We start from the raw sequence: 18,080 nt of genomic DNA on the forward strand, positions 1-18,080 counted from the left end.
TGGAAGTGTAAATGTGAAGATATTCAAAGTGTAAATGTGAGGATATAGTATGTGTAAATGTGAAGTTCTTTGGAAGTGTAAATGTCTTGACATGGGAAGTGTAAATGTTAACACCGGTTATTTGAAAATAAGTGTAACTGTTACTTGAAATAACAAAAGTAATCCAAAATAAGTTCAAGTAACACAATGTTTGGCTATCTAATAAAACAGAGAGATTTTGGTCTTATGATAGTGTAACTCTAACGTTGGTGTTACTAAAAGTTACACCAATGCGAGTTCAAAGTTCTGTTGCCATGAGACCAATTCTTTATCGCCCGCTCAGTTATAGCACATCAAAGTTTTAAGTTACACACTCAAAATATATAGAGCAACACTTGTCACTGATCCGACGTCTATTCTTGTTCTGACTCCAGCTCTTCCTCCTCCTCTCCTTCATCCTCTTCAGTTGACGACCCTTCGCACAATGGCGTGTGTCTTGAGAAGGGGTTAGGCGATTTCTCTTGTCGTGATTTGTCATTCTCTTGCAATTCTTACACTTACGTTTGGGTTTCCTAGCCAACACCATTGCTTTTGTTTTGGCTAACAGCAATCTTTTTCCGGTCCCCTTGTTTTTCGAATTCTTTGGTGGCAATATCGTCACTACCTCACATGTCGTACAATTTAGAAATTTCTCCATTTGTTGATTTTTATTCAACACTTCCCCTAATGGTGACAGGGACTGTTTAAATGATCTAATTACAGCGGAAAAGCTGTCAAAATCAGCTATTCCTTTGTCTTGAAGGAGCCCTACAGCTTCATGAACTTCTGACCACATTATTGACATTGCAATTTGTTTTTCATCGATGACTTGCATGTTTTCTGTTCCTTCACCATTAGTATTGAAAATCCTTAATCGGAGATACTCTTTCATCCATCTATTCAGAACATAATCTTCTGGTATAGTCTTTATCCCACTTGCTGAAAAAATCCATATTATATGGCGGCATAGGATTCCGGTTCTTTCAAACATCGTACAACTGTAGCTTGCTTTACGTGTACCTGTGTCATCAGATAAAGCTAGCATGTAAGTGTGAACGTTAAAAATAGTGTCACTGATGTAAAGTGTAAATGTATTGAATTGTAAAGTGTAAATGCTAAGTAATTAGAAGTGTAAATGTAATCTAATAGGAAGTCTAAATGTTAAGGTATTAGAAGTGTAAATGTTAAGTTATAGGGATTTGAATGTGTAAATGTCATGATGTAAAGTGTAAATGTCATGACATGTAGTGTGTAAATGCTAAGTAATTAGAAGTGTAAATGTAAACTAATAGGAAGTGTAAATGTTAAGGTACTAGAAGTGTAAATGTTAAGTTATAGGGGATTTAAATGTGTAAATGTCATATGATGTAAAGTGTAAATGTCATGAAATGTAGTGTAAATGTCAATAAGTGGAAAAGTGTAAATGTTAAGGTATAGGAAGTGTAAATGTTAAGGTATTAGAAGTGTAAATGTTAAGTTATAGGGATTTAAATGTGTAAATGCCATATGATGTAAAGTGTAAATGTCATGAAATGTAGTGTAAATGTCAATAAGTGGAAAAGTGTAAATGTTAAGGTATAGGAAGTGTAAATGTCATATGATGTAAAGTGTAAATGTCATCAATTGTAAAGTGTAAATGCTAAGTAATTAGAAGTGTAAATGTAAACTAATAGAAAGTGTAAATGTTAAGGTATTAGAAGTGTAAATGTAAACTAATAGGAAGTGTAAATGTTAAGGTATTAGAAGTGTAAATGTTAAGTTTAAGGGATTTGAATGTGTAAATGTCATATGATGTAAAGTGTAAATGTCATGAAATGTAGTGTGTAAATGCTAAGTAATTAGAAGTGTAAATGTAAACTAATAGGAAGTGTAAATGTTAAGGTATTAGAAGTGTAAATGTTAAGTTATAGGGATTTAAATGTGTAAATGTCATATGATGTAAAGTGTAAATGTCATGAAATGTAGTGTAAATGTCAATAAGTGGAAAAGTGTAAATGTTAAGGTATAGGAAGTGTAAATGTCATATGATGTAAAGTGTAAATGTCATCAATTGTAAAGTGTAATTGTTAAGTTATTAGAAGTGTAAATGCAAACTAATAGGAAGTGTAAATGTAAACTAATAGGAAGTGTAAATGTTAAGTTATTAGAAGTGTAAATGTTAAGTTATAGGAATTTAAATGAGATAAAAACAGAAAGTGTAAATGTCATAGGAAGTGTAAACTACCTGGACTGTACGCAACTTCAAAATTCTTCTTTCTGGTTGAATCTTTTGAGTGAGTTACATCTACCTCGCCTCTCTCAGTAAAACCTCCTGTTCTACATGTATCAATTGAGAAGATGGCTTCTTGTTTGAATTTGTGGAAAGCTGAATAGGTGTACACCTTTGCAGCATGAATCTCTAATGCCAGATGTGTTGACGCCGTTGCGGACGAGTGCTTATCCATGTTGTCAAGCGTCTTCGTGTATGTCTTTGTTGGTCCATAGCGCTCTCAAAACGCATCCAAAACTCAACCAATGTTCCCGACTTGTGCTCAAACCTCTTGAAAAAGCTATTTTCGCTCTCTGATCTTTGAGTTGTCCTCATAATCGACGCCATCCTCAAGTCTCTGCAATGCGCCATCACCCACTGTCCCCTTATAGCATATGTATCTGCAAACCAATCATTTACGCCAACACCATGATCTTGAATTATTTGCTCCCAGATACCATCAAATTCTCTTTGCCTCAAGCTCATCGTCCCATATAATGTCATTAATTTTACACATGAACTCATTATAATCGCTTCTCGAGACGCCAAACTTACTTGGCATTTTGTTCATTATATGCCACATACAGAACCGATGGCGCGCTGTCTTGAAAACAAGAGGGACAGATTTGATAATACCGGGTCCCGATCTGTAATTATGTACTCGGGTTCCTTACCCCCATTGCTTGTAAAACCGGCTGAAAACCCAATTAAACGACTCATAATCTTCCCTTGCAACTAGAGCCCCTGTAAGCGTCACGGATCGTTTATGGCGGTCAACACCTGTGAATGGTGTGAATACCATAGAATACTTATTGGTGGAGTAAGTTGGGTCGAATGACACCGCATCACCAAAAAATTTGTAATTATCTCGGGCGGTACCGTCCGCCCATATGGCCCTACGTAGGCTGCCATCATCGTCAAGGTCATAGTCAAAGTAGAAACCTATTCTTGTTTGAGTTATTTCCTTGAAATGGTCAACAAACAACGGACCATCCCGTTCGTGAATGAAACATTTAACATCCCTATGGAAGTTCTTAAAATCATTTAAGCTTGCTCCAATGTTTTCGTATCCATTCACTTGTTCTTTGCAGATTCTGTATGTTTTTGTTGCTCCTATCTCCAGCTGCCAATCAATCATTAACAGATACGTCATATAAATATAACATGAATGGAATTATTTATTTAATATAGAGAGTGATTATGTATTACAAACCCTTGAGTTTGAAACGATTATCATCTTGTGATAATCTATTATGTTACGCGACAATTTCTGGAACTCTCTGTCCTTAAGTGAGATAAGCTCGTGATTGTGACCCTCGTGGAACCGGTCAATTAATAAAAGACCATTCTTCATATATAGTCGTATCCTCGCTTTACACCCCACTCTAGTGACCCGAATATCCTCTCGTGACTTCTCCCCATCCAAATCAGTCATCCCGATCTTTTCGGGCGTCTTGTGAGCGAAACCTTCTCGATTGCGGGCATTTACGAGCTTTGACTTGATCTCACCGCCACGCCATTTTTTTGTTGTGTACCTACGGACATCAAACCCACAAGCAATGGCGTATATCTTATAAAAAGTCACCGCATCCTCAACCCCCCCAAACTCCTGGCCGATGTACGGTGTAAACCTCTTCTCCACCTCCCTACACAGCTCCTGCCTGTCAGGTTGAACCCCATTCTGTTTTACCAAGTCTGTAAATGTGCACAGAGTGTAAGTGTAAATGTAAATGTCCTCGGATATGAAGTGTAAATGTCTTTGTTCGAAAGTGTAAATGTCATCAAAAGTGTAAATGTCAAAACTATAGTAAAAGTAAACATCCAAAAGTGTAAGTGTAAATGTCAGTAGAAACGAAGTGTAAATGTGCTGTTCTGAAAGTGTAAATGTCAGTAAAAGTGTAAATGTCAAAACTATAGTAAAAGTAAACATCCAAAAGTGTAAGTGTAAGTGTAAATGTCAGTAGAAACGAAGTGTAAATGTGTTGTTCTGAAAGTGTAAATGTCAGCAAAAGTGTAAATGTCAAAACTATAGTAAAAGTAAACATCCAAAAGTGTAAGTGGAAATGTCACTAGAAACGAAGTGTAAATGTGTTGTTCTGAAAGTGTAAATGTCAGCAAAAGTGTAAATGTCAGCAGAAATGCAGTGTAAATGTGATGCTTTATAAGTGTAAATGTCAACAAAAGTGTAAATGTTTTCAGAATGCTAACTCAAATTAAAACTATAATATTAACAATTAAAAGGTGACTATAACAATTAAAAAGTGTAAATGTAAAACTATAGCAATAAGAGTAAACATCCAAATGTGTAGCAAAAACGAAGTGTAAATGTGATTGTCTGAAAGTGTAAATGTCAACAAAAGTGTAAAAGTACACCAAAAGTGTAAATATGAGCAGGAATGCAGTGTAAATGTGATGCTTTAAAAGTGTAAATGTCAATAAAAGTGTAAATGTTGTGAGAATGCTAACTAGGGATGGCAATGGGTAGGGTCTGGGTAGAGTCCGCCTAGATCCGGACCCGACCCGAGATTTTCCCATTGGACCCAGACCCGCAAGGGTCTAAAATTTGAGGACCCATACCCGGACCCTATGGGTAAGGGTAGGGTCTGGGTCTACTCGCGGGTCCGAGTTTCAGCCACTTTAGTAACAAGATTAACAGCTATGGGGTCTATAATATTAAAAAAAAATTCATACTACTTTAACATTATGAGTTTATTAATCTGCCGTTGATGGTAATTGTTGGTCGCCGGCTATTAGAGAGGTGGTTGTCAGTCGCGTATCAGTGCTGTGGTGGTGGTTTTCTTGTGTCAGTGGTGGAGTGGTGGTATTGTCAGAAGGGTTTGGTTGGGTTTTATCACTTTATGGGATGAGGGAAGAGAAAGAGACTTTAGTTGGGTTTCTAAAGTCTGCCAGTATGAATTCAGAAAAGTTGTAATTTTGATTTTTTTTTCTTTAATAAAGGGTCTAAGGGTCGGGTATGGGTCTCATAACTTAGACCCGGACCCGGACCCGAAATATTTTCTTAAGACCCATACCCGACCCATACCCATTGGGTCTGAAAAAATGAGACCCATACCCGACCCATTAAGGTCCGACCCTCAGGGTCTGGGTCGGGTCCCCGACCCACTGCCATCCCTAATGCTAACTCACATAAAAAATATAACAATAAAAATGCAAAGGTGACTATAACAATAAAAAAGTGTAAATTTAAAAGTACAGGAAAAGTGTAAACGTGAGCAGTAATGCAGTGTAAATGTGAGGCTTTAAAAGTGTAAAAGTACACCAAAAGTGTAAATGTGAGCAGGAATGCAGTGTAAATGTGATGCTTTAAAAGTGTAAATGTCAACAAAAGTTTAAATGTTGTCAGAATGCTAACTCACATAAAAAATATAACAATAAAAATGCAAAGGTGGCTATAACAATAAAAAAGTGTAAATTTAAAAGTACAGGAAAAATGTAAACGTGAGCAATAATGCAGTGTAAATGTGAGGCTTTAAAAGTGTAAATGTCAACAAAAGTGTAAATGTTGTCAGAATGCTAACTCACATAAAAAATATAACAATAAAAAGTGTAAATGTAAAACTATAGCAAAAATGTTCATGTAAATGTTGTCAGAATGCGTTCATGCTAATCCAAACTCAAATTAATGAAAACCCAGCATGAAGATTTACTTCTAACAATCTTCATTTCAAACCCAGTAACAAATAATCAAAACAAGAATGAACAAATTCGATGACATGCAAAACTGTAATGATTACCTTCATCCTTCGTATTCAACTGAAAAATATGAAAACGTGACTGAAAACAATGAATAAAATGAAGAAATACCATTGATGCCATCTATTATTTGCATGTTTACGCTGGTTTGGAGGATCTAGAGAGAACTTTAGCTTCGTTTTGAGATGAAAGCACCCAGTTTTAGAGAGAAGAAAGAAAGAAAAAGGTTGGAATTAAGTGTGTTCAGGAAGGAAGAATGTGGGAAGTGGAAATATAGTACAAAGGATATATGCTTTTGTCCGCAGGAAATGATCATTGGTAAGGACAATTTGCAGGAATTGTTGTCCTCTTTCATAACCAAGCTTTTCCCTTTTTTTTGGCCTACATTTTGTAAAAAATCTCCACCATAGATGTTGTCCATCTAAGGGCCCTTATAAGGACTTAAGGACTCAAATGAGGTAAGGGACTCATTAGATCTCCCCTCTCTCTCTCTCTCTCTCTCTCTCTCTCTATATATATATATATATATATATATATATATATATATATATATATATATATATATATATATATATATATATATATAGGAGTTCTAATGAGATCTCCTTCCCAATTGAGTCCATAAGTCCTTCTAAGGGCCATTGGATGGACTCATTGGATGGTTGAGATGAATTTGATTAAGGGCTATTAAAAAAGAAAAGGAAAAAAATGTGGATGGTTGGATTGATATGGGTGATTGAGATTGAAAATTACCAAAAAAATTACCACTAATCAAATTTCTATACACTAATTAATTTTTCTTTCTCTCTCTAGCCCCTAATTAATCGTTTTGAGTTTGATTTTGAAGTGTAAATGTAATGTTGTATGAGTTTTACAAGTGTAAATGTGATGTTTTACGAGTGTAAATGTAACATTTTAAGAGTGTAAATTTGATTTTTGTGACGGAAATTTTGAATTTATATAATTTTAACATTTTACAAGTGTAAATGTGATGTTTTACGAGTGTAAATGTAACATTTTAAGAGTGTAAATTTGATTTTTTGTGACGGAAATTTTGAACTTATATAATATTAACATTTTACAAGTGTAAATGTGATGTTTTCCGAGTGTAAATGTAACATTTTAAGAGTGTAAATTTGATTTTTTGTGACGAAAATTTTGAATTTATATAATTTTAACATTTTACAAGTGTAAATGTGATGTTTTCCGAGTGTAAATGTAGTATTTTAAGTGTAAATTTGAAAGTTTAAGAGTGTAAATTTGGTCCTTTGAGTGTGACTTTGGTCCTTTATAAGTGTAACTTTGGTCCTTTACGAGTAAAACTTTAGTCCGACTACCAACAAACACCACCACCGTCGTCCTCCACCACCAACTCATATCCACAAAAATATATTAGTGCAAATCTATATAAATTTAACAAGTGTAAATGTACAAATATATGAGTGTAAATGTAAAGAAATATGAGTGTAAATGTAAAATTATGAGTGTAAATGTAAAGAAGTACGAGTGTAATTGTAAAGAAATATGAGTGTAAATCTGAAAAATGCGTGTAAATGTAAAGAAATATAAGTGTAAATGTAAAGAAATACGAGTGTAAATGTAAAGAAATATGAGTATAATAAATATATTTATTAGATCTAAGAATAAAAATTATTATAATATGATTTGTAAATGTGTAAATGTATAAAAACCAGTGTACAGATCTGAAAAAAAAAAGTGTAAATTTAAAGAAAAACGATTGTAATTGTAAAAAAATACAAGTGTAAAAAAACAAAAAGAAATATGAGTGTAAATGTGAGAAAATACAAGTGTAAATTTAAAGAAATATGAGTGTAAATGTGAGGAAATACAAGTGTAAATTTAAAGAAATATGAGTGTAAATGTGAGGAAATACGAGTGTAAATGTAATGATTTACGAGTGTAAATGTGAAGAAGTATGATTGTAAATGTAAAAAAATATGAGTATAATAAATATATTTATTAGATCTCGAAAAAAACTACAAAAACCAAAAAAATATTTTATAAAAGAATTAAAAAACTAAAAACATAAGAAATACGAGTGTATAATATAGATCTACAAAAACCAAAAAAATTCTAAAAGAAAAAATTGTAAACTAAAAAACCTAGATCTAGAACGAGCAAGCGGGAAACAAGTCCAAACTTGAAAAAAAAAAAAAAAAAAAAAAAAAAAAGAAGGGAAAAAACATTTAAAAAACAGAAATGAAATCAGAAAAACAAAAAACACAACAAATATGGTTTAAAGTTATAAAAAAGAAATCAACAATTAAAAACATATTTTAAGTAAAACAAAAGCTGAAAAACGAGAAAAGCAAACAAACACAACACCACATATTACACCTTTTCCACGACCACCACCAAACTTCAAATCTGAAAAACTAAAAAAATAAAAATATCAGAAATTAGAAAAAAAAAAAGAAAAAAAACGAGATCTGAATGGTGATTAGTTGTGGAGCCGCGGCGGAGAGAGGAAGAAGGGAGCAGGGGCTGTGTGTGGCAGTCGGAAATGGTGGTGGGTTGGATGCAGGCAGGGGTGCGGTGGTGTTGGTGAGAGAGGGGGGCAGTCGTGTTGGCGGTGGTGGTGCGGCATATGCCGTGGTGTGTTGCGGTGGTTGTTTGTGGTGGAGATCTGAAAAAGGAGAGGGAGTTTTCGGGTTGTGGGCTGGTTTTGCGTGGAGCGTGGGAGGCAGATGTGGGAGTCGGGGTGAGTGAAAGAGGTTTTTGTGGGGGATGTGTGATGGGCGTGGGGTGGGTGTCGGTGTGGGTGGTGGCGGGCGTGGGGGTGTGGCTCAGATCTGGAGTGGTGGCGGGCGGGGTGAGGGTGGTGGGTCAGTGGTGGTGAGGATGAGAGGAGGGTGGTGGGTCGGTGGTGGTGCGGATGGTGGGCGTAGGTAGGTGGCGGTGGAGGTGGTCGTGGGGTCGGGTAGGTGAGGAAGAGGAAGAGGGGGGGATTTTTTTTTTTTTTGAATTATTTGGTTTTTGAATTTTGTTTGATTTTTGAGAGGAATTGAGTTTTTTTGGTTTTTAGAGAGATGAGGGGGAGAATAATTGTGAGATGAGAGAGAAGTGAGTGAAAAAAGAAGGGTTTTATAGTGAAATTAGGGCTTGATTATGGATAGTAGTGAGGGAAAGTGATTAATTAGGATTGATCCCCTAAGTTTAGCACTAATCCTCCCTTTTTCCCTTTTAATCTCAGCCCTCCATCCTATCTTTTTGAGGGTCCTAAAGAGGACTAATGGACTCAAGGATTTTTGGTGGACTCAGTTGATCCTTCTCTCTCTCTCTCTCTCTCTCTCTCTCTCTATATATATATATATATATATATATATATATATATATATATATATATATATATATATATATAGAGAGAGAGAGAGAGAGAGAGAGAGAGAGAGAGAGAGAGAGAGAGAGAGAGAGAGAGAGAGAGAGAGAGAGAGAGAGAGAGAGAGAGAGAGAGAGAGAGAGAGAGAGAGAGAGAGAGAGAGAGAGAGAGAGAGAGAAGAGATCAACTAAGGTCCACATTTATATTGAGTCCATAAGTTCTATTATGAGCCATTGGATGGAGGGAAATGGAGGGATGAGATCAACCCCAAAAAGTGTGTTTATAAGCTAATCTCACCATCTCTCTCCTCTTTCACTAATCCACTCTAATTAATCACTAATTTACTATATATTTGTTTTCCACTCATCCATTTCTCTTTCATCTTACACATTTCATTTCTCTCTTCTCTCAAACTCTAAAAAAAACCCAAATAAATAAAAAAAAACCCAAAAATCCAAATAAATAAAAAACCCAAAAAATCCAAATAAATCAAAAAATTCAAATAAATCATTCATTCCTCTCTTTCTCATTCACCACCACCCACCACCACCACCCCACCCGACACCAAATAACCACCCCCACCACCCCCCGCCCCACTTCCCACCGCCGCCCCACCGCCGCTGACTTTCTTTTTTTTTCAACTCGTTTTTTTTTTTTTTCGTTTTGTATTAATTTGTATATTTTTAGTTGTTTTTTCCATTTATTATTTTTTTTGTCTTTTATTTTATTTTAGTTGTCTTTTATTTTGTTAGTTATCATTTTTTATTCATTTTCTTAAATCTCTTCTTGTTATACGTTTTTTTTTTAAGATTTCGTGTTTTAAATCTCGTTTTTTTTTGTGAGATACTTTTTTTTCATCTAAGACAAAAATGGAGTAAAGTTATACAAAAATGAACCAAAGTTATACAAAAATAGACCAAAGTTATACAAAAAAAAGACTAAAGTTATACAAAAATTGGACTAAAGTTATACAGAAAATTGGACTAAAGTTATAAAAAAATGAACCAAAGTTATACAAAAATGAACCAAAGTTATACAAAAATGAACCAAAGTTATACAAATATGGATTAAAGTTATACAAATATGGGCTAAAGTTATACAAATAAGGACTAAAGTTATACAAAAATGGACCAAAGTTATACAAAAATGAACCAGAGTTGTACAAAAATGAACCAAAGTTATACAAAAATGCACCAGAGTTATACAAAAATGCACCAAAGTTATACAAAAAATGGACTAAAGTTATACAAAAATGAACCAAAATTATACAAAAATGAACCAAAGTTATACAAAAATGAACCAAAGTTATACAAAAATGAACCAAAGTCCATATTTGTATAACTTTGGTCCATTTTTGTATAACTTTGGTTCATTTTTGTATAACTTTGGTTCATTTTTGTATAATTTTGGTTCATTTTTGTATAACTTTAGTCCATTTTTTGTATAACTTTGATGCATTTTTGTATAACTCTGGTGCATTTTTGTATAACTTTGGTTCATTTTTGTACAACTCTGGTTCATTTTTGTATAACTTTAGTCCAATTTTTTGTATAACTTTAGTCCATTTTTGTATAACTTTGGTTCATTTTTGTATAACTTTGGTTCATTTTTTGTATAACTTTGGTTCATTTTTGTATAACTTTAGTCCATTGTTGTATGACTTTAGTCCAATCTTTGTATAACTTTAGTCTTTTTTTGTATAACTTTGGTCTATTTTTGTATAACTTCAGTCCTTTTTTGTATAACTTTAGTCCATTTTTGTATAACTTTAGTCCTTATTTGAATAACTTTTGTCCTTATTTGTATAATTTCAATCATTTTTTGTATAATTGTAGTCCAAATTTGTATAACTTTAGTCCAAAATTGTATAACTTTAGTCCTTATTTGTATAACTTTAGTCCTTATTTGTATAACTTCAGTCCAAATTTGTGTAATTTTAGTCCAAATTTGTGTAACTTTAGTTCAAAATTGTATAACTTTAGAACTATAAATTCGAATTTGAAACAACATATAAGAAGATGATATTAAAAAAACCAATAAGTCAAAAAAGTACAATAAAAAAACTTCAATAACAATAATAAAAAATTAACCAATAATTAAAAAAAAACAAATAACAAAAAAAAAAACAAAACCAAACCAAATAAAAAAACCAACAAAACAAACTTGAATGGTTGTATAACTTCAATTTATACAATGTATAACTTTAGATGTTAATAGTGTAACTTTAATGTAAAAAGTGTATAACTTTAGTCATAAAATGTATAACTTTAATGTTTTAAGTGTATAACTTTAGTCATAAATAGTATAACTTTAATGTTTTAAGTGTATAACCAACAAAAAATTAATAACCAACAAAAATTAAAAACCAAATAACAATAACAAAATAAAGTAAATATGACAAAAACACAAAAAAACCAATAGATCTAAAAAAAACAACACCACACAAAATTAATACCAAATCTCAAATAATAACAAAAAAAACTAAACTAAAAAAATACAAAACAAAGAAAAAATAACAAAAACAAAGGAACGACAAAAAAAAATCAGAAAAAGAAAGAAGAAGAGGTTGCGGGTTTAGGGCTTCGTTTTTGAAGGGGTTGCGGGTTGGTTTGGGTCTGGGTATGGACAGATCTAGGTCGAGGGTGGTGAGAGGAGTCGAGTGGTGGTTCTGGGTGGCCGTGAGAGTGGCTGTAGGTGGCGGAAAATGGGAGAGAAAGAGGGATGTCGGGTTGGTTATGGTTGTTGATGTCGCGTCGTTTGTGGTTGCGGTTATTGCCCTCTGTTGTGGGTGGTGGCTGCCGGCATGGTGGCCACCCTTGAAACCACCGTGTCCAGGCCGGCACGGTGGTAGTGGTGGCGGCCACGGTGGTGGTGGTTAGTGTAGGTGTGTGGTGTGTGTGTGGTTGTTGCGGGTCGGATTGTTGGTGTCGGGGGGTTGACGGTAGGGCCGTGGTGGTGAGGTGAGGCGCGTGGTTGTGTGAGTAAAGGAGGGAGGACGGTATGGTGGTGGTGAATGGTGGTGGAAGGGTGGTTTGTTATGGTGGTGTTGTACTGTTTGTCGATGAAGTTGTTCTTGTTTTTTTTTTTTTGGTTTTTTTTTTGTTGGTTTTTTTTTGTTGATTTGGTTTTTTTTTTTTTGAGAGAATGAGAGAAAGATGAGAGAGAATGAGTGTATGAGAGAAGTGTGAATGAATGAATAATGAGGAAGTGAGTTGGGAGATTAGAATGGTGGAAGAGTTATACACAATTAGGTGGAGTTATACACAATTAGGGAGGGAGATTAGGGAGGTTCATTTGTGACCCTTGAATGAGATGTAATCTCATCCCTCCATCCCTTCCATCCAAAGGCCCTTATAAGGACTTAGGGACTCAATGGATGTAAGGACCTTAGAAGAACCCCCTCTCTCTCTCTCTCTCTATATATATATATATATATATATATATATATATATATATATATATATATATATATATATATATATATGAAAGAGCAATACACATTACTTAAATTCAAAGTGTGTAAAAATCAAATATTTCACGTTTGTTATATGATGAAGTACGGTTGATACATGGAATTCAGCTGGTCAGGGGGGTTAAGCCTATCACACATCTCTTCTTTGCGGATGACTCGGTCTTCTTTTTCAAGGATAAAGGGGATTCAGTGGTCCATTTGGTACAACTCATCAATGATTTTTGTGGAGCTTCGGGCCAAAGACCGAATGTCGATAAGTCGGGATACTCTTCACCCGAATACGACCTTGATTAGGGTACAAAAGATACTAAAAGCCTTTAACATCAAGCAGAATGTTGGCATTGGGAAATACCTTGGGATACCTAAGCGGAATTTAAAGAATCAAAGAAAGGTATTTTTGATGCCCTGATCGAACATGTCACCAAACGTATTTCCTCATGGAACGGGATTTTTCTATCACCAGCAGGACGTCTTACTCTGATTTCATCGGTTCTATCCAATCTCTCAAATTACTTTCTATCGGTCTTCAAAGTCTTAGGTAAGTGTGGCAAAAAGATTAATTCTATTTTGACACAATTTTGGTGGGGGTGTAAGCCGGGTAATAAGGTCCACCTTTGGTGTAGTAAAAACTTCCCGAGTTTACCAAAGAGTACGGGTGGTTTAGGCATCCGAAATGTGCGATGTCCGAATAAAGCTCGTTGGCAAAACATGGGTGGAGAATCGTTTCAAGCGAGAGGTCTTTGTTTTGCGGGATTTTTAGGCAAAAGATCTTTGGTACCGGACCTTTAAACATGGTTTAAATCCTATCGGGGGCTCTGGGAGTTCTTGGGGAGTACGAAGCATTCTCTATGGTCTAACTCTTGTTATGGAACACATCGGGTGGAAGCGGGATTGACTCGACCTTAAACGTCCGGACGACAAGATGGGTGGGGGAGAGAGACCGGAACCTAGGACAACTGGGTGGATCGGGAAAATGCTCACTTGGCTATCTTCAGGTAAGAAATATGCTGCACTCTAATGGTTCCTGGAATGAGGAGTTCATACAGGAGTTATTCACGAATGAGTGGGCGACTCGAATTCTTGCCATCCCACGTTGTGAGGTTAGAGCGGGGGATAAGGTGTATTGGCCACACACGACGTCAGGCATGTATACGGTGAAGAGTGGCTATGGTCTGATCTTTGAGGACTTTATGGAAAAGGCAGGAACAGCCAAGGATCGCAGTAGACTCAACTCTCGAGGTAGGATGTTTTTTTAGGAAAGTCCTTTGAAATTGCCAATTCACGAGATGTGGAAGGTCTGTTATGGCGAATCATCACCAATGCTCTTCCGATTGGATATGAGTTCGCTAAACGAAAAATAGAGGTGGATGACTCCTGTAGTATGTGTATCGGCGAGCCTAAGAACATGGAAACTCTGGAGCACCTTTTTAGGGACTGTGGTCTCTCATGTAGAATATGGGCAAGCTCGGATCTAGGAATTCGGGTGGAAGGGGCAAGGGACATCCCTATCTCTGACTGGATTACGGACTGGATCCTCTATTTGCGCAAAAGAGAGGAAGGAACTCATCAGGTCATTCATTTTGTGGCTATCATATGGTGTCTATGGACCACGCGAAACATGCTGAAGTTCCAGGATCTGACTCTTAATTTGAACGTGGTCATGAATTTGATATTTAAAGTAGTTCGGGAGAAGGTCCACATGCTTTGTAAATCACTGGATTCACCACAACCTCGGGTTAGTGGGTGCACTGAGGGGGAGGTCATGACACAGCAGGAGTCTATGGATATTCGCAATGGTCATCCGGTGTGTGTTGTTGGTAATCCAGCGGGATGTGATGTAACACGGGTGAAAGTGGATGCCAGTTGGAATCAGACCATGGAAGCAGCTGTAGGGTGGATTGCATATGATGAGATGGGGCAGGAGCTAGGAAGAAGACAGGTGCACTTAAGAGCAGAGTCGCCTCTACAAGCGGAAGCTTTGGGTGTACGTGACGTAGTGGAGTGGGCAAAAGCAAGGCATATTCTTCACCTTGACATTTCATCGGATTGTTTGCAGCTAATCAATCAATTGGCAAAGGTTGCTACGGAAAATCACAAGATCGCAGGTGTCCTTCAAGATATTCGGGAGTCTTTTAGTGCTTTCCATTGCTTAGCTTTTAACTTTATTCCAAGGCATCTGAATGGCATTGCGCACAGCCTAGCTCAGCAAGCCATGAAAATGTAAAACCTTTTATTTACAGCTGTCAAAAAAAAAAAAAAAAAAAAAAAAAAAAAAAAAAAAAAAAAAATAGTTGTCCAAGACTCGAAACAGTTAAATACAATGCTCGAAATCTTACAAGACTGCAACATTCATAATTTCATTATCACTCTCTTGTAATAATACTTGGATCACATTTACATGTAGTTAAAAAAAACCTTGTATCTGGAGTATAAAAATGACATGTATATGAAGGCAACTCCTTATTACCCCATCCATCCTCTTGTAGAATCTGCAAGCTTGTAGATGAAAAATAAGGTCATAACATAACCACCTAAAAGTTAACTCTGATCTTGGTCTTTCGCCCGTTCAAGTATGAAGATGTTGCCTTTGTCATCCCTTCCTATCCTCATTTCTTCATCCACATATCTGTGAACCATTCTATCAAGGACCCACCAACGTCTTTCATCGTTTCAAAGGACCGCTTACAACGGGATAAGGGAGCCGACTGCCCCTATTCTTCCAAAAAAAAAAAATTGAAATGATATAGAAAGTTTACAGATGACCCATGATGAAATCAATTAATAACAAATCATCTACATTCCATAGTAATAGAGTCCGGATTTGTAGTTTTGAGGGCTTGAAAATTTTGAATGGGGCGAATTAGAAATGCAATAGAGCAACTCAGAAAACTCGAAAATTATATAACTAACAATCAGAATGAAAAGACAAAAGGATACGTGATATCCAACCAGCCATCCGGGTTAAAAATGCCAAGTAAAAGCTCATAGTTCTTCTCGAACAAATTCATCAACTTGAAAATCGGAGAGTCATGGATCATGAAACAAGTAAACAAGGTTAGTGTTTTACTTTGAGGCTCATTGCTATAACGCAGATTGGTACTTGGAAGGAGTTGATCATATATACCTGGTTTGGTGCGATCTTCGAGCTGTCATACTTAATGTTTACTCTCTGCACAAAATAGATTACAACAATCAACAATAATCCAATTCATAACTTGCCATCTCGGTTTATATATTTAGGATAATTCAGAAGAATGAGAGAAAGATAAAAGAGATTTACTGATGGAGAAGCCACGCTGAAAGAAGCTTGGATTGTCAGCTGACCATTTAGCATACTCATTCCCCTTGCATTGAATTTGATTACATTAACTGCTTTGCCCTCCATTTTTGGCATGAATATATTTATATCAGTGGTCACTTAGGACAATAGTACTTGATATATAAATAACAATGCATCAATGTTATAAAATCACAACTCAGGAAGATTTAAGCAGTAATGAGGTTATGCAAATTGATACGATATCATCATCATCCCCTAAATGGTAAGTTTGATTTTTCTTAGACCCATAATTTTTCGCACAAAGTGTTTTAAAAGATACTACTTTTCTAAAAGAGTATATTATCTCCCTTAAGACCGATATATATAGTCCACAACGGTCAATTATGTGTTAAATACCTTATTTAATAATGGTAATAAATAACGTGTTCGGTTGTACATGCCACATGGAACACGGTAGGATGGTCTTATTCTATAAATCTAAAAGAGTACTCTGCATTGAACTTGTTCGGTAATGTGTTTCCGCCGATGGCAATGTAAGACTCCTCCGTCCCGATCATTGTTTCTTTTCCATATTAGGTGTACCGATCATTTGTTGTCATTCTTTCTATTTTAAGAATTAACTTGATGAGTAATTTGATCATTCTCATTCAATTTGCTTCCACTTTACATCATTTAGTTATTAGTGCCTTTTTTCTTTTTATTAACGCGCAACAAAACAAAAGGACAACAAATGACCGGGACGGAGGGAGTATAATATATCATATCATAATGAAACGCTAAAAACAAAGAAACAAGCCATACCTCAGAAACATGAATGATCTGTAAAAAGTCCCCTAAATTGATAAAATCTCTCAATCCAAGCTTAGTTCTCTTTGAACCCAATATAGTAATTGTACTGTAAATAAGTTTCCAGCATCCATTGACCTTCCAATGATTATGATTACAAATAAACAAATTACAAAAAGATAACTAGTTACAGTTGGTATTTGACCCATTTTACACTACTTTTTTACCTTATCCAAATCTTGAGTGGGATTGGTTGTTGGGTTATGAGCTTCAAGCTTTACAACCAAGTTCTGAATCTCTTTTTTCTTCTCAGATGTAACTCCAAACACACCTCTATTAATACCTTCATACAAATCAATATCACAATATAAAACCATACAATCAATATCACAATATAAATAAATAAAAAAGGAAATGTCAGTCTCAGGCAATCAAAAATATTTGAAATTGGTGGGAGAGCTCACCTTCCAAAGCATGGTAGATACTTGATTTGATGAGGGCATTATCAGCTTCAGGCACACTTGAGTCTTGCTCTTCTGAAACAGCAGCAGCAGCAGCAACTTTAATATAGTGCTTAGATGAGGGATTATTAAATGGTGTAAAATGCTTAAGTATGGTGTAATTTGGTCTAACATTTATGATATTAAGTTTAGGAAGTTGGGATTTAAGTTTGGATAATAGTGGAAACAAGTGTGAAGCTTGAATTGTTGATTGCATAAGCTTGGTGCTCATATTTAATGTAATTTTGGATGGTTTAATTAATTAATACTTCAATTGTAGAACAAGTAGTGAGTGACTGAGTGTGTGTGTTTTAAGGTTTTGGTTGATAGGTTGACAAGTCATATGGAAATTAGATTTAGGATAGTTGGAACGACTTTTTTGTGTGAGGTGTATGTTGGACATTTTGTTTTGTTGGAAAAGCACCACCAAATTGCGTCAAAATTTATAACACACAATTTGATGCGCAAACACAACCATAACTAAATTATTTTAGACCGTAACTTAATTATTGTTAAGACCATAACCATAACCATAACCATAACTAATTATTGTTAGACTAGTTCAATACGTCTTGTAAATACTTTTAACAGTATAAATGAATGATCATACATTTCAGAATTAAGTATTGATCGGTTCTGCGCTTGAATCCCTCATCTCCTTTGTACTAGACTACTAGTACCATATTTGTGTCTAACATGAAATTTACCAGCGTTGCTAGCCG

General features: G+C 35.3%; 4 protein-coding genes across 4 annotated transcripts; 1 reads left to right on the forward strand and 3 right to left on the reverse strand.

Annotated features, from left to right (window-relative positions):
* Positions 1-340: 340 nt before the first annotated feature.
* LOC141617447 (protein FAR1-RELATED SEQUENCE 1-like) lies at positions 341-2,462 on the reverse strand. Its single transcript, XM_074434645.1, has 2 exons — positions 2,243-2,462; positions 341-1,056 (listed from the first exon to the last, which is right to left on the reverse strand). Exons 1-2 carry the CDS (start codon positions 2,460-2,462, stop codon positions 341-343), a joined length of 936 nt encoding a protein of 311 aa, XP_074290746.1.
* Positions 2,463-2,936: 474 nt separating this feature from the next.
* Positions 2,937-6,103, reverse strand: LOC141617448 (protein FAR1-RELATED SEQUENCE 5-like). The gene is made up of 4 exons (XM_074434646.1): positions 6,092-6,103; positions 6,022-6,040; positions 3,480-3,961; positions 2,937-3,389 (listed from the first exon to the last, which is right to left on the reverse strand). The coding sequence occupies exons 1-4, from the start codon at positions 6,101-6,103 to the stop codon at positions 2,937-2,939; spliced, it is 966 nt and encodes a 321-aa protein (XP_074290747.1).
* Positions 6,104-14,197: 8,094 nt separating this feature from the next.
* On the forward strand, positions 14,198-15,016 carry LOC141617449 (uncharacterized). The gene has a single exon (XM_074434647.1). The coding sequence runs from the start codon at positions 14,198-14,200 to the stop codon at positions 15,014-15,016; it is 819 nt and encodes a 272-aa protein (XP_074290748.1).
* Positions 15,017-15,083: 67 nt separating this feature from the next.
* Positions 15,084-17,772, reverse strand: LOC141623335 (fibrillin protein 5 homolog). The gene is made up of 7 exons (XM_074439447.1): positions 17,323-17,772; positions 17,086-17,201; positions 16,874-16,996; positions 16,073-16,171; positions 15,917-15,961; positions 15,730-15,803; positions 15,084-15,418 (listed from the first exon to the last, which is right to left on the reverse strand). Exons 1-7 carry the CDS (start codon positions 17,588-17,590, stop codon positions 15,331-15,333), a joined length of 813 nt encoding a protein of 270 aa, XP_074295548.1. The 5' UTR covers positions 17,591-17,772; the 3' UTR covers positions 15,084-15,330.
* Between the last annotated feature and the right edge of the window lie 308 nt (positions 17,773-18,080).

Source organism: Silene latifolia, chromosome X (genome assembly GCF_048544455.1).
Source record: "Silene latifolia isolate original U9 population chromosome X, ASM4854445v1, whole genome shotgun sequence".
Lineage (NCBI taxonomy): Eukaryota > Viridiplantae > Streptophyta > Magnoliopsida > Caryophyllales > Caryophyllaceae > Silene > Silene latifolia.